We start from the raw sequence: 12,405 nt of genomic DNA on the forward strand, positions 1-12,405 counted from the left end.
TTTTTCTCATTAAGACTGTTAGCCTGGCCTTCAGGCTGTGCTATAAACTGCAAAAAAGGCCCCCTCTTCTTCATCTGTGTTCCCCTTACACCTGGTAGGGCAGGGATTCCTGCAGCAGGAAGGTCAAATATAATGGACCTTTCTGCTCCTCCTGTTCTGCCGGTTTGAGCCAATCTAGGCCCAGACTCACTGAGCAGAGCACCCTCTGTCTCTCCACCTGATGGGATGGGTTAGATGCACAGAGAAAGGATTGTCTTAAACCTGGAAAATCAAAAGCCAGGGGCAGCCTGAAGACACGCTGGTCATACTAGTACTCTAGGGGCTAGTGCTGCTGTCTCATGACGGTGCTTGGCCCAAGAAAGCACATGGAGAGTTTTTCGTCAAGAAGCGTTACCTCTTTCACAGAGATGCTCACGGACTGGGCAGTTCACTGTCCCCTGTCCCTGAGACACATGTTCTTTTTTGAAATCTGGTCAAAATAAACTGGAGATGCTGCTGCAGCCAAGCTGGCTTCCTCTGGGCGGTGTCTTTTTTCTCACAAAGGTCTGGCCTGACAGGACTTCCCCTCCCCACCTCCAAACCTCATCCTGCTGCTGTCCTGTTCTTCAGCCGATGGTGGCTGTCCGGAAGGAACCCCTTACTGCCTTGCTGAAAGAAATGAAGTGCTCAATCCCGGCCCATGGGACTTTGCTCTCGGTTCTGAGAGACAACGATCAAAGCTCGACTCCCAGGAAATTTAGACACAGGTTTCATTCATCATCATGTCTCATCTGGGCCAGGCACGGTGGCTCACACCTGTCCTCCCAGCACTTTGGGAGGCCGAGGTGGGCAGATCACCTGAGGTTGGGAGTTCGAGACCAGCCTGACCAACATGGAGAAACCCCGTCTCTACTAAAAAATACAAAATGAGCCAAGCATGGTGGCGCCTGCCTGTAGTCCCAGCTACTAGGGAGGCTGAGGCAGGAGAATTGCTTGAACCCTGGAGGCGGAGGTTGTGATGAGCCGAGATGGTGCCACTGCAGTCCAGCCTGGGCAACAAGAGCGAGACTCTGTCTCGAAAAATAATGTCTCATCTTTACCCCCGAAAAAAAATAGATGACTGATGACCCCACTGTGCCGGGTGCTTCCCTTTCCACGGGGCTCAGATGTGTGGTAATGAAACCTACCTCCATCACTTCTGTCTTCCCAGGACACTGCTGTTCAGAGGAAACATCTGTCTTCTACTCTAATCTCTGCTGTGATCTGTAACTAACTCTACAGCTCTCACTTAGTTCTCCAGGGCACCCCCACGCAGCCCTTCTTCCCAGTGAGGGGGTGGGGTGGCCCGCAGTGGGTGGGCTCTCACCGTCATCATGTCGTCACACTTCATATCAGGCTCGTCATCGTCTTCGCTTTTGTTGTAGAACTTGCGGAAGAAGTTGAAAGCCACCACAGTATAGAGATACACCACCACGGCCAGGAGACCCACCGTCAGAACCAACTGGGAATGAGACGACAGAGAAAGGAAAAGGAGTGGGGTCTTCTCTACCTCAAAAGGTTCACAGGAGCCTCTAAGAAAACAAGGAGGAACAGTGAGGACCGGCAAGGAGAGGGAATGGGGAAGGGGTGGAGGGCGGCTAAGAAAGCTATCAGGCCATGAGCAGAGGAGGAAAGATGGGACCACGGGTAAAGAGAAGCGGGCTTACTGGGAGAAAAGAGTAATGATGGGGTGTTAGAAGTCCTGGCCTGCAGTACCTCAGAATGGGACTGTATTTGGAGATGGAGATACAGCCTTCGAAGAGGTAAGTTAAAGAGTGAAGCTGTTAAGATGGGCCCGCAGCCAATCTCACTAGCATCCTTAGAAGAAAAGGAGTTGGGGACACAGAGAGCGAGGCTAGACACAGGCACACGTGAAGGGACGGTGAGGGGAAGCAGCAGCGAGAGGGTGGCTGTCCACAGCCACGTGGAGGCCCCCGAGGAGACCAACCCTGCTGGCACTGTGACACTGGACTTACCGCCTCCAGAACTGTGGAAAAGACATGTCGTTTAACAAAATACCAGTCTGTAGTACTTCGTTCTGGCAGCCCAAACAGACGAATGTATAGGGTATTAGATTGGGCATAAGTAAAATATAAAGGAACTTAAGTATTGAATAGTGAAGGTGCTATGAGGAGGGGTATATGTGTTTTGTTGTTGTTCATACAGAGCTAGCTCTTACCTGAGGCTTCATAATGCAGCTTCTACTCTAATTTGCTTCTTAAAAAACCCCAGGCCGGGCACGGTGGCTCACGCCTGTAATCCCAGCACTTTGGGAGGCGGAGGTGGGCAGATCATGAGGTCAGGAGATCGAGACCATCCTGGCCAACATGGCGACACCCCATCTCTACTAAAAATACAAAAATTAGCTGGGCGTGGTGGTGGGTGCCTGTAATCCCAGCTACTCAGGAGGCTGAGGCAGGAGAATCACTTGAACCCGGGAGTCGGAGGTTGCAGTGAGCCGAGATCGCTACACTGCACTTCAGCCTGGTGGCAGAGAGGGACTCCGTCTCAAAACAAAAACAAACCAAAGGTCCTTTGGACTGGTGGGTATCCCTACCTTATACTATTTCATAAATAATCATGCACTGGATAATTATCACAACTTTGAAGGCACTCTAAAAATTACGATGGTGGAGCTGAGTCACACCTTTTATTACCAAGAATGCTGCCCAGGCCATTTGCGGCGTCCTAGGGCACGCTTACTTCCAGGCTTTAGGAGTGCGAGTTCAGTGGCTTAAGTGAGGGGTACATGGGACTTGCACATCTGACCTCTCTCAAGGACTAGGCATTGAGCTGGGAGATACGAATATCAACACGATCAGAGCTTTGCCTTCAAGGAGCGACACAAAAGGGAGTGGGCATAAGTGTGAAGATAGCACCAGAGGAAAGGTATTCAGCAGACTCAGGGGAGGAACAGTCACTCAAACCTTGGAGAGCAGACCTCGCAGAAAGCAGTTGGTTTAGGAAAAAAGAGAAAGAACTTGATTGAACTTTGCATCAGGGAAGAAAAGGGGTTGAATCTAAGCTCTGCCACTCAGCAGCTGTGTGGTCTTGGGTGAGACATTTAGGCTCTCTCAGCCTCAGTTCTCTTATCTGTAGAGTGAGCCTAACATCTACCTTACCAGATAGTTGTGAGACTGTCACAGTAACTGGGACAGGGCATGAGCTTGGCACATTTTAACTTCCATCTTGACTTGTACTTAGGAATGAAACGCTAAACAGTTTGAATTTGTACACAAGGAGGAGCCATTAGAAGATTTTAACATGGTTATAGCCATTGCTGTATCCAGTCTCATCAATATCTAATCTTCTGTATATTGCCAGAGTCAATTCCTTGATTATATATTAACTATATAATATGTATTAACTATATAATAGATATACACACCCATATAAAATGTGTACTGTGTATAAAACAACCATATACATATGTGTGTATCTGAAATCATTGGTTCTTAATTGGATGCAGATATCAGAAATATCTGGGGAGTTTTCTGTGTACGTCTACTTGCTAACCCCCAGGGAATATATCAGATTCATGGAGGAAGGCGTAGACCTTAAAAAGATCTCCGGCCGGGCATGGTGGCTCACACCTGTAAACCCAGCACTTGGGGAGGCCGAGGCAGGTGGATCACCTGAGATCAGGAGTTCGAGACCAGCCTGGCCAACATGATGAAACTAAAAATACAAAAATTAGCTGGGCATAGTGCCATGTGCCTGTAACCCCAGCTACTTGGGAGGCTGAGACAGGAGAATTGCTTGAACTGGGGCCTGGGAGGCGGAGGTTGCAGTGAGCCGAGATCCCATCACTGCACTCCAGCCTGGGCTATAGAGCGAGACTCCGTCTCAAAAAGAAAGAAAGAAAGAAAGAAAAATAGGTCTCCGAGGTTATTCTGACGTGTCCATCACCTCACTCCCTCCCCCTGGTTGATCTAAATATCAGGGGTCACTGAATCAAGGTCTTATGCTTTTTACATGACGGTTGCAGTTATATTTTTAATTGGCTACAATTCTCCAAAAACAATCACCATTAGTTCAAGTGTTTGGCCAAGGAAAGTACATTATACACCATGACACATTCCTTCCTGTCATACACTGTATACTACCTGTTTTTTTTTTTCCCTATGCATATAGAGGTTCATTCTGTTCTGCATCAGTAGAAACCAATACCTGTTTGCCATTGTGAGTTACAGATGATAGAATGGTCCTCAGTGTCTTGAAGCCCATTGCGATATCCAGCAGGTGAGCGGCAAAGAAGAAGTTATTGTAGTGGCCCAGGACTGACATGGTTGTATACCAGGCAAGGTAGAGAAAGGACTGGGAATGGAAGAAAGCAGCTTTTTAAGCATTTTTGCCTCATAATGTGCTCATTAAACCATTTTTTCTGATTTTGGGGGACAAACTGAGGATAGAGGGGGTTTAGATGCTGTGAACTGGCCCAAGAACTGCCAAGTGGGCCCCATCTACCTTAAACCATTGTATAAGTGTTCCCCCAGCACGTAGAAGGCTCTTGGTCTTTGATAAGCAATCCCTGAATCTTTCTGAGCATCCTGCATAGCTTGCTTCTCTGTGGCATCCCTGAACCTGGGGTACAGAATTCTGTTTCTCCAGGTGCAATACTTACGTTGTCAGTAAAAACAACTCCAAGCTTCCAGATATGGTACTTCATGTCTATGGAACTTAGCCTAGAGAAGAACACGTGATTTTAAAACGTACAAATGTCAAGAGGTAGTTAAGTGCTTAATAAGGGGGAAAAAGTAAGTTTTTTCTTCTCTCAGGTTTAATAACCTAAATATGGCTCTCAGCTTTATCAAGTTGTATGTGTTCCCCATGAGACAAGAGAATGGTTGAATCACATAGCCTGAATTTTTTTTTCTTTTTCTTTTTTTTTTTTTTTTTGAGACGGAGTCTCGCTTTGTCACCCAGGCTGGAGTGTAGCGGCGCGATCTCGGCTCACTGCAACCTCCGCCTCCCAGGTTCAAGCGATTCTCTTGCCTCAGCCTCCCAAGTGGCTGGGACTACAGGTGCCCATCACCACGCCAGGCTAATTTTTTTTTGTATTCTTAGTAGAGACAGGGGTTTCACTGAGTTCGCCAGGCTGGTCTCGAACTCCTGACCTCGTGATCCGCCCACCTCAGCCTCCCAAAATGCTGGGATTACAGGTGTGAGCCGCTGCGCCAGCCCAACCTGAAAATTTTAATTAGACTTTCTCTTTCAGCTCTATAGGGCACAAAAATGTGTTGGTTTTCAAATTTTTAAAGCAGTGCTCTCCCAATACGTGAGAACCTAGAAGCAACACCTAAGCCAGCCCAGAGCCTGAGAGAACAAAGACATGCTTGTGATTTTTCCCTCAAGCAACTGAAGAGGAATGGAAAAACAAAGGATCTATTTTAGCTGCTTTGGATTTTAACTCCTAAGTCTTTTGTACCATGACACCAGAGAAGCCGCCTCTGCTTTGGTCTCTTCTACTGGGCTGAAGTCAAGAGCATTTTTGTCCAAACCCAGAAGTTCAGCAATGCGTTCTGCTCCGTAGAGATCTCCATACTTGTTGATCACCTGAAGCAAAGGATGACAGAGTGAGCTCAGGCCACACGCCACCACCAAATATTTTCTAGCTCTGGGCTCTTCAGAGCTTTGCTGCCCTGTGGGCAGTCTTCCAAGGGGTAGATTAAGACATAGTTCAAAACGCAGAAAAAAGAGAAAAGCCAGAGAAAAAAGCAATGAAGACAATTAAATGATAACTGTAAAAAACAACATCTACTATGCAGAAAACCATGAGGATTGTGTTCACTTGTTTAAGGCAGATGAGTGTATGAATGAAGCCAAAAACCTACATATGCTCATATCCAACCCCTTCTGTGACTGACTCTTCTTGAGATATTATCATAAAAGTAGCATCACATTTACTCATGTTTGTATGTGGGGAACTTAAACATAAACCAGTTTTTTGTGAGCACGGAGCTCACCCCCACTAACAAGGCATACCTTTCTCTTTACAAACTTGTCCCAGTAGTTATTAGGAAAAGATCTGAAAAAGAAAACGAAAAAGGTTGGTTCTTCATTCTTAACATCAAGGAAAACACATCAAGAAGCTTTTCAGCGTGGGTGCCTGGATCTGGGATCTTTTTGATTTGTGTCCTGCTCACCAAAGAATTCCAGATCTGATTGAAGTTCAGCGTCATCACAGGTCTCCTGAGTCACATCTGGTTTCACTACTTTGTGTTGGCTTCTGAAACACTCAGAAAGCCATGGGGCAGTTTCTGCCTCAGAATTATGATTTGGAGCCAAGAACTGTGATGACAGAGACAGATACATGTTTCTAAATCCTTTCCCTAATCCCAGTACACCCGGAAACAAAATGCTACAGAAAACACAGGCATTCCATTCAATGAGTCACAACTTTATGTCAGCTGCTGGGGTAGATAATGGGGATGCGGGATGTGGGGTGTGGTGGAAAGTGCAGACAAAGTCCCTAACTTCATGGAGTTTCCAGTCTGGGAATCACCTTTAGTTTATTTACATTGGATTTTTTAAACTGAGGGCTTTTCCACTCTATTTTCTATTTCCACGTAATGCCGCAGGGCCTGCTTTCCTCCGGGAGTTGGATCCCTCTTTTTTGGAGGTGGTTCTGTATCATCCCCTAACATCCCCAGAGACATGATCTTTCTTCTGTCTGTAGCTTCTACCAGCTCCACTGCAAATATTTCTTATTGTTAAAGTTAAGAAAGAACTGTCATCTTCAGGAATGTTGGCAAAAACCATTGCAACTATGTTGTTCCTATCCAGACTTACTGAATCCTGCCTGTGGGAGTTCCTTGGAAGGCTGGGTTGCAGCCTAGGAGCCTCTGGCCTTTGGTGCATGGAGTCTTACTGTCGTTTTCCTTTATTCGATTCATTCTTTTTGGTTCTGGAACACAACAGCTCCCTATTCTCCAGAGACCACCCAAGTTGGTGATAAGGAAATGAAGACCTCCCACTATTCACTGACCTCTCAGAAGAATAACCCCAGCAAAAGCCGCCTCTCCCCCAACAGGGTGGCCGTATTTTTTTCTTTTTTGCTTGTTTTTGGTTTGTTAAAGCAGTTTCTTTGTCTTATTTTAAATGCCACTTGAAAGCAAAAACAAATGCTGGTGTTACAGAGTAAACTGCTAATATTTTATCTCTGGGGGATGAAAATAAGTCTTTTGACTTTCTTCCTTGTACATTGCTACTTGATATTTTATGCACTGCATTTAAATGGAAAATAAAACAAATAAAAATCAAGCCATGCTCTCTCTGCCACACTGATACCGCCTTTCTCTTAAATCATTTATACAAATGGTCTGTAACATACGACTCAGCCTGGTCGTATTTTGTTCTAAGCACAAGATTCCACAAGTGATACTGAAGGGCCAAGGACCACAGGCTCTGGGCATGACCCTTTCACAGATACGGTCTCACCTTCATCTGAGCATTCGGACTTTCTCGTCCCCTGACTAGGTATGCAAACTCCTTGAAGGTAGAAAACAGATTTTTCCTTGTTACTAGTCCTTAAAATGTGGCATAGAGAACAGACCTTCAGAAGGAAAGTGGATAAATAAAGAGTACATCTATACGTGAATGTTCGGGGAAGAAGTACAAGATGCTCAACGCACTTAGTAATCAGGGAAATGTACAACGAGGTGCCATTATACACCCACTAGATCAGCAAAATTATTGGCCCATAAGTGCCAGCAAAGAAGTAGAGAAGTAGAAACTAATACAGTACTGTTTGGAGTATACATTGGAACAAACATTTTGCATGTCCTACTATTCAGCAATTTCTCTCCTGGGTATATACGCTAGAGAAATTCTTCGACTTGTGTATCAGGTATAAGAATGTTCACTGTAGCACTGTTTATAAAAGCCAGAAACTTTAGAAAACAAGTTGAAATATTTACCGTCGGGAAAATAGATAAATGTGATAATATACATCATGGAAAATGCTACAGCTTTGAAAACGAACAAACTATAGCTACATACATCAACACAGGTGAGTTTCCAAACATAATGCTAAAAAAATTCAAGCGATAGTATAATGTATATAGTATAATTCCATTTATATTAAGTTCAAAATAGTCAAAATATATTTAGGGACAAATACCTAAGTGGGAAAACTATAAAGCAGGAGAATGAATATCACTAACATCACTGATTGCTAATTATTTAAGAATTAATATTACTAACCACTAATGGACATCAAAAATGTAGATAGCTGTGGGTTGGGAAGATATGATCAGGGAGGATAATACAGGGGATTTTTAAGTTCTCAGTAATGCTCTATTTTTTAACCTTTTTGGTTTATAATTATACTGTAAAATGTACATATACATTTTATATGTTCTTCTTTATGTGTGCTTAACAATATAAAAGTAAAAATTTTAAAAAGAAAGCTCCCATGACATATAGTTAACTGAAAAAAATCAAGTTACAAAACATGAAAGTGTACTATGATGCCATTGTGAAAAAAATTAAACAGTGGTCTACCTAAAATTTTAAAAAAATAGCTATTTATTGATGCATTCATTTCCTTCTCATGGATGTTTAAGCCACTCTAAGTAAAAAATATTAGCAAATACCTTTGTTGGGACATTTTAGCGTACTTGTCTCATTATCTCCTTAGGTTACATTTCTAGAAATTGAACTGCCTTCTTTTTTTTTTTTTTTTTTTGAGACGAAGTCTCGCTCTTTCGCCCAGGCTGAAGTGCAGTGGTGTGATCTCAGCCCACTGCAACCTCCACCTCCCAGGTTCAAGTGATTCTGCTTGCCTCAGACTCCCAAGTAGCTGGGATTACAGGCGCCCACCACCACGCCCAGCTGATTTTTTTGTATTTTTAGTAGAGATGGGGTTTCACTGTGTTGGCCAGGCTGGTCTCGAACTTCTGACCTTGTGATCCACCCGCCTCGGCCTCCCAAGGTGCTGGGATTACAGGCATGAACCACTGCGCCCGGCCGAAATCAAACTGCCTTCTTACTGGGACTTTTAGGCCATATCCCCTTGTATAACAAGACATAAGCATTACTGATGATTGCACAAAGCTTACCAAAGGATTTAATACTGTCTAAGACTTCTGGAATGTAATGACAAAGCATCAGAAACAGTGCTTTTCCTTGTGTGAGAAGATTGGCAGGAGACCCGTAGGCAGGGACAGGCTTAGGATATAAGGATGTGCCCGTTCACATTTTCCCCCTTCTAAGAGAAGAGCCTTTCTTTTCTGGAGAATATGAAGAAATATGCTTATTTGCATTGCTAGGACCTTTGCAGAGCTGCTTCTCAGTTTGCCTGATCATCTTTGGATAGGACACAGTTTTCTTTCCCTGGAGTCAGGGTTGCTGTTTCTTAACATGCCTAGCTTAATTGGCACACCTGAGTTTCAACACAGTCACCTTTGTTTACCTGTTTGACCCTATTTCTTTTCTTTTACCACATTAATTTATCTTGAAAGTATCACTTACTTTGCGAATCAGCTGTCATTGGAGTGTGACATTTGCTAATGGTGATGGCCATTTTTTGGATAGTTAGGGGAAAGGGAATGAGTGACAGCTTAATGCCTACCACGTGCCAGGCATGTGCCAAACATTTGCCACATACATTCATTGATCCTCTGCAGAATGATATTCTTGTCCCTCTATTACTGACGAAGAAACTAAGGCTAAGAAGGCTTGATTACCTTGTGCAAGTTCACAGACCAATAAGCTTCAGGGCCTTGGTGCTGCCTGCCTGTCAATCAGTGCTCTTCCTTCTTCCCACCACAGCGCTGCATGCCTACAAGAAGGAAGGCTTGCCTCCACAGGTCTTCACATCCCTACCAGACAGCTCTATTTACCTGCCCGTGTAAGTGCCTCTCAATCTTATGAAAAGAGGAGGTCTCTTACCAAGCAGGCTATTTGGTTAAGAAGAGACTTCAGGCCAGGCGTGGTGGCTCACGCCTGTAATCCCAGCACTTTGGGAGGCTGAGGTGAGCGGATCACCAGGTCAGGAGATCGAGACCATCCTGGCTAACACGGTGAAACCCCATCTCTACTGAAAATACAAAAAAATTAGCCGGGCGAGGTGGCGGGCGCCTATAGTCCCAGCTACTTGGGAGGCTGAGGCAGGCGAATGGCGTGAACCCAGGAGGCAGAGCTTACAGTGAGCTGGGATCGTGCCACTGCACTCCAGCCTGGGTGACAGAGGGAAACTCCGTCTCAAGAAAAAAAAAAAAAAGGAAGAAGACTTAAGAGATGGCACAGTTATAGCAGTGCTGTGCCATGGAAGGCTATGGAAAAGTTGAAGCTGATCAACTGGATCTCTAGACTCCTTGGCCACTTAAGCCCTGGAAACACTGTGTGACTCGAACACGGAAAACTAGTTTAAGCAATATTGTACTGGACTGTCTGGTCTAAATCAAATATACGCAGTACCTTCCGATAATATCTTCTGTCCCTGTTACACTAATAGAAGTCTATACAAGTATTTGATAGGCAGTAAGTGGCTTTATTGAAGAGGCAAGGGAGAAAAGTCCCAGAAACCAAAAGAAAGTTTGTATTAACCAGTTTTAAGGCCAGGAGGAAAGAGTTACTCTATTTACAGTAGAGACTCCATCTCCTTTTTAGGTTGAGGTAGAGGGACACTCACGGTGTGTTGATCACCAAGCGGTCCCACTGCCCCTTGATGTCATCTTCGGATGGCTGTTCGGTGATATATAGGCCATCGAACTCCAGCTTCCTGGCGATTTCTTTTTCCCTTTTGAATACCACCAAAGGCACCTACGAGTGGGAAGACAGTGGTTACTCAGAGCAGGCTTTGTGATTAAAGCACGTGCTCCCAGGTATTTGTCACAAATTAACCTTCCAACTTCAGAGCAGCAATCTCCTTATAGTGGAATTATTAGGGCGCCTAGTTGTGGGATCAAAGCCCAATGAATCTCTTTGGCTAAATACCCCTACCTCTTTAAACCTGATCTAATTTGGGTCGCCCTTTAAGTTTTCAGTTAGATAGCTAATATTCATACAAACGAGACTCCCTGACCGATGCTAGTGTGCAGGCCATGCCTAGATGAGCCCCAGGGCTGAATGAGTTAGGACTCCTAAGACTCCTCGGCGGGAGGTGAACCAAGATTTAGAAAGGACAATAAACCATTCTACAGGATGGATGCCACAGGAATAGGATGAAATGTTCCAACTCCCTTTAATGTACAAGGCCATATTTATCTCCTGGCTTTGAAGGTGAGTTCACGAAACATGGTTTCATAGTTAGAATGAGAGGATTCAGTCTTTCTGTATTCAAGTTTTCTTCCTGAGATTCTGTCCGTAAAGAGCTCCTTCCAGGTAGTGGCATACTTGTTTCCTACTATCACTCTCCATTCTTTTATAATTGGAACTTTTATTTTAGACTAGATATAGTGGTATGGCTATAAGGACCTACTGCCAAAGGGGAACCCAGAAAGGGATTGGAAAATAATCCACTTGCCCCAGCCATCACTAAGTGCACACACACTCCAAGCATGGGACAGTTAATGAGGCCAGAGGATATTGCTGAAATCCTAGGAAATGAGAAGTCACAACTGACACAGCTCCTCCAGCCAGAAAAGCTTAATTCAGACAGAGCTAGGGCGTCTCATCTCGTCATCTCAGCTGAGATGCCACTGGCTACCTGGCAACATCCTTGACACCTTCATCTCCAAACCCATGATATGCATGTACCCCACATCGCTTTTGTCCAAAACAAAAGAACGAAATTCAGATAGTGATTTGTAAAGAGTTACCTCTTGCCCTGTGTTTCTTTAGCATAATGAAATAACACTGATAACATGAAAAACTCATGATAGGAAGGTGACCAAGGCTAGCAGCCACTGCACACTGTGAGGACCTGATGATGACTGTTAGTGCACAGATGATGTGGGAGGTGAGGCAAAGCTCAGTGACCGACTAATGCCTGCTGTGCTCTGAATGACTCTGAAGAACAGCAGCAATACCAAGTTGCAGAGGGGTGCCTATCTCTGGGATTCCAAACATTCCCCTTCAATCTTCTAGAAGCTTGTATACTCTCGTAAACAGAACTTCCACATTCTTTACTTGCTAAATAGTGTTTCTTTTTTGTTTTCTCCAGGTCGCAGTATAATCTGTACTCCATCTAATAAGCTGAACTCTAGGATCACAAACTAAGGAGCAGCAGCAAACGTGCTTGAGGGTTTACTATGTGTTCTGAGTACATTTACACATACTACCACATTTAATCCCCCCAGCAACTTTAGCAACAATACTCTTTTTTTTTTTAAGATCGATTTTTATTTCTCTTTTATTACATAAATTACCAATAAAATCCTGACCTGGGAATCAAAAATTTAATATAACCTCAGTTTAACACCATTAAATAAGCTAACCCAC

The 12,405-nt window shown here is 44.3% G+C and overlaps 1 protein-coding gene across 1 annotated transcript in view; it reads right to left on the minus strand.

Moving 5' to 3' along the window:
- The window catches only part of RYR3 (ryanodine receptor 3), a 396,626-nt gene that overhangs the window by 6,603 nt on the left and 377,618 nt on the right, over positions 1-12,405 (minus strand). The window contains 6 exon segments of the mRNA XM_033190880.1: positions 1,346-1,480; positions 4,189-4,335; positions 4,643-4,703; positions 5,447-5,574; positions 6,004-6,046; positions 10,655-10,785. Of these exon segments, the coding sequence (XP_033046771.1) occupies positions 1,346-1,480; positions 4,189-4,335; positions 4,643-4,703; positions 5,447-5,574; positions 6,004-6,046; positions 10,655-10,785 (645 nt within the window).

This window comes from Trachypithecus francoisi, unplaced genomic scaffold (genome assembly GCF_009764315.1).
Source record: "Trachypithecus francoisi isolate TF-2019V2 unplaced genomic scaffold, Tfra_2.0 Lachesis_group3, whole genome shotgun sequence".
In the NCBI taxonomy this organism is placed as follows: domain Eukaryota; kingdom Metazoa; phylum Chordata; class Mammalia; order Primates; family Cercopithecidae; genus Trachypithecus; species Trachypithecus francoisi.